At 52.2% G+C, this 2,500-nt stretch overlaps 1 protein-coding gene across 1 annotated transcript in view; it reads right to left on the reverse strand.

The window, feature by feature from the left end:
* Positions 1 to 2,500, reverse strand: part of exoc3l2b (exocyst complex component 3-like 2b) — a gene marked incomplete at both ends in the record, with an annotated part of 22,205 nt that overhangs the window by 4,091 nt on the left and 15,614 nt on the right. The window contains 6 exons of the mRNA XM_079224639.1: positions 326 to 442; positions 524 to 624; positions 731 to 841; positions 1,055 to 1,169; positions 2,050 to 2,168; positions 2,250 to 2,500. The exon at positions 2,250 to 2,500 is cut by the window's right edge and continues 10 nt beyond it. Coding sequence (XP_079080765.1) covers positions 326 to 442; positions 524 to 624; positions 731 to 841; positions 1,055 to 1,169; positions 2,050 to 2,168; positions 2,250 to 2,500 — 814 coding nt within the window. The remainder of the gene's footprint in view (positions 1 to 325; positions 443 to 523; positions 625 to 730; positions 842 to 1,054; positions 1,170 to 2,049; positions 2,169 to 2,249) is intronic.

Genomic DNA, 2,500 nt, shown 5'->3' on the forward strand with positions numbered 1-2,500 from the left:
TGGTTTCCACCTGTGCGTCATTACCTTCACCCTCCCCTTGTATTTAAACCCTATTGTCTGTCTTCTGCCCCAGGGTCAGATCGTACTGTGTGTTACTGTGACCACCACGTAACCCTATTGTCTGTCTTCTGCCCCAGGGTCAGATCGTACTGTGTGTTACTGTGACCACCACGTAACCCTATTGTCTGTCTTCTGCCCCAGGGTCAGATCGTACTGTGTGTTACTGTGACCACCACATAACCCTATTGTCTGTCTTCTGCCCCAGGGTCAGATCGTACTGTGTGTTACTGTGACCACCACGTAACCCTATTGTCTGTCTGTCTACCTGAGTGGAGGGCAGCAGTTGACCAGAGCGATGGTTCTGGACACGTATCCGTCCTCGTTGTCTCCGAACATGCCGCTCTGCATGCCTTCATGAAACATCTCGGCTTTACGCTGGAAGCTGAACACAGACACAGACACCGGTCATAACCACCGCCACGACCTCCACGGACGAATCCATAATAGTGCGTTCCCTCCTCACCTGTACAGGAAGTCAGCGAGGCCGTTGAGGCTGCACTGAGCCACTCTGGATCCCAGACTCTTGTTGATGGAGGCGGAGCGCTCCAGATCCACCTGCAGCCTCTGAGAGGGGCGGGGCTTAGTATGTTAATGATGTGCATTATGCTCATTGTGTTGATTATGTCTATGTGAAGACAGAATATATAATAAGCAGAGTGGGCGGGGCTACCTGGATGACGGTCTTGGCCAGAGGGATCTGGTACTCCTCGATGTGCAGCGTCTCCATCCACCTCCTCTCCTCCTCGTCCAGGACCTGGCTCAGCTCCGTGGTCACTTTAGCCTGCAGGGGGAGCAGAGGGGGCACGAAACAAACGCACCTCCGCTTTCAACACAAGCTGCAGAAACTTATAAATCCTGACTTAACTAGTTTAAATCATATTTAAGCACTTTTTTTTTTTTTCTTAAAACACACTTTTACTCGTTGAACTTTGACCTCTTTAGCCCAACAACACAGTGAACCTCTCCTCCTCATGAATGAAGTGTGTAATCTCACCCTGACTGAGTTGAGACAGTCCAGCTCCAGCCGGTCCACCGTCTCTGAAGGGAGAAGAGGACTCAGCTGGGACCGGCTGAAGGGACTCGTGATGCACACGGTCCCCAGAACGTCCCTGAGACAAGACACACACACACACACACACACACACACATAAAAAAACACACACAAAATAAATGCAAAAAGACAGAAAGAAGAGCTTTTAAAATACCGTTCTCTTTGGTGCGACTGTGTGAATCTATATTGTCTTCTAAATTTAGATTATCCTGACCACCAGGGGGCGACTCCTCTGGTTGTATAGAAGTCTATTCTTCATGTGTTAAAGCTGCATTCTCTCTCCTGACCACCAGGGGGCGACTCCTCTGGTTGTATAGAAGTCTATTCTTCATGTGTTAAAGCTGCATTCTCTCTCCTGACCACCAGGGGGCGACTCCTCTGGTTGTATAGAAGTCTATGGTTCATGTGTTAAAGCTGCATTCTCTCTCCTGACCACCAGGGAGCGACTCCTCTGGTTGTATAGAAGTCTTTTCTTCATGTGTTAAAGCTGCATTCTCTCTCCTGACCACCAGGGGGCGACTCCTCTGGTTGTATAGAAGTCTATGCTTCATGTGTTAAAGCTGCATTCTCTCTCCTGACCACCAGGACGACTCCTCTGGTTGTATAGAAGTCTATGCTTCATGTGTTAAAGCTGCATTCTCTCTCCTGACCACCAGAGGGCGACTCCTCTGGTTGTATAGAAGTCTATGCTTCATGTGTTAAAGCTGCATTCTCTCTCCTGACCACCAGAGGGCGACTCCTCTGGTTGTATAGAAGTCTATACTTCATGTGTTAAAGCTGTTGTCCATGTACCTTTGTACATGTACCCGGTGTACTTGTACCTGTTGTAGATGTTGTACATGTACCCGGTGTACTTGTACCTGTTGTAGATATTGTACATGTACCCGTTGTACTTGTACCTGTTGTAGATGTTGTACGTGTACCCGTTGTACTTGTACCTGTTGTAGATGTTGTGCAGCCAGTCCAGCAGCGAGTACACGTCCGTGACCTCCAGCTGGCGGTCCGTGATGGCCTGCAGGCGGCGGGCGGTCGCCTGGTGGTAGCTCTGCACGTACACCTGAGAGGTCAAAGGTCAAAGTGAGTCTCCAGGGTCAGGAGGAGCTTCTCTAGGGAACGGGCCCCTGGGCGCCGGTCTCACCTGGACGGGCTCGTACTCTTCGGGGTAGATGGAGACCACGTTCCTCTTGGCGGCCCCCAGGTCCTCCACCACCCGGGCCTGGAGCCGGTTCAGGTAGCCCACCAGTTCCCCGGCCGTGAACTCGGCCTTCTGAGGCAGAGAGCCGTCGGCGGCCTCCTCCACGGCCTCCCGCCAGCGCTGCTTCAGGCGGCGGGGCCTCGGGCCCCCGGGGGCCTCGCCGAGGGCCCAGTCCTTATCGGCCTGCTCCTCCT

The sequence above is a fragment of the Taurulus bubalis genome, assembly GCF_910589615.1.
Source record: "Taurulus bubalis genome assembly, chromosome: 10".
Taxonomy (NCBI): Eukaryota; Metazoa; Chordata; class Actinopteri; order Perciformes; family Cottidae; genus Taurulus; species Taurulus bubalis.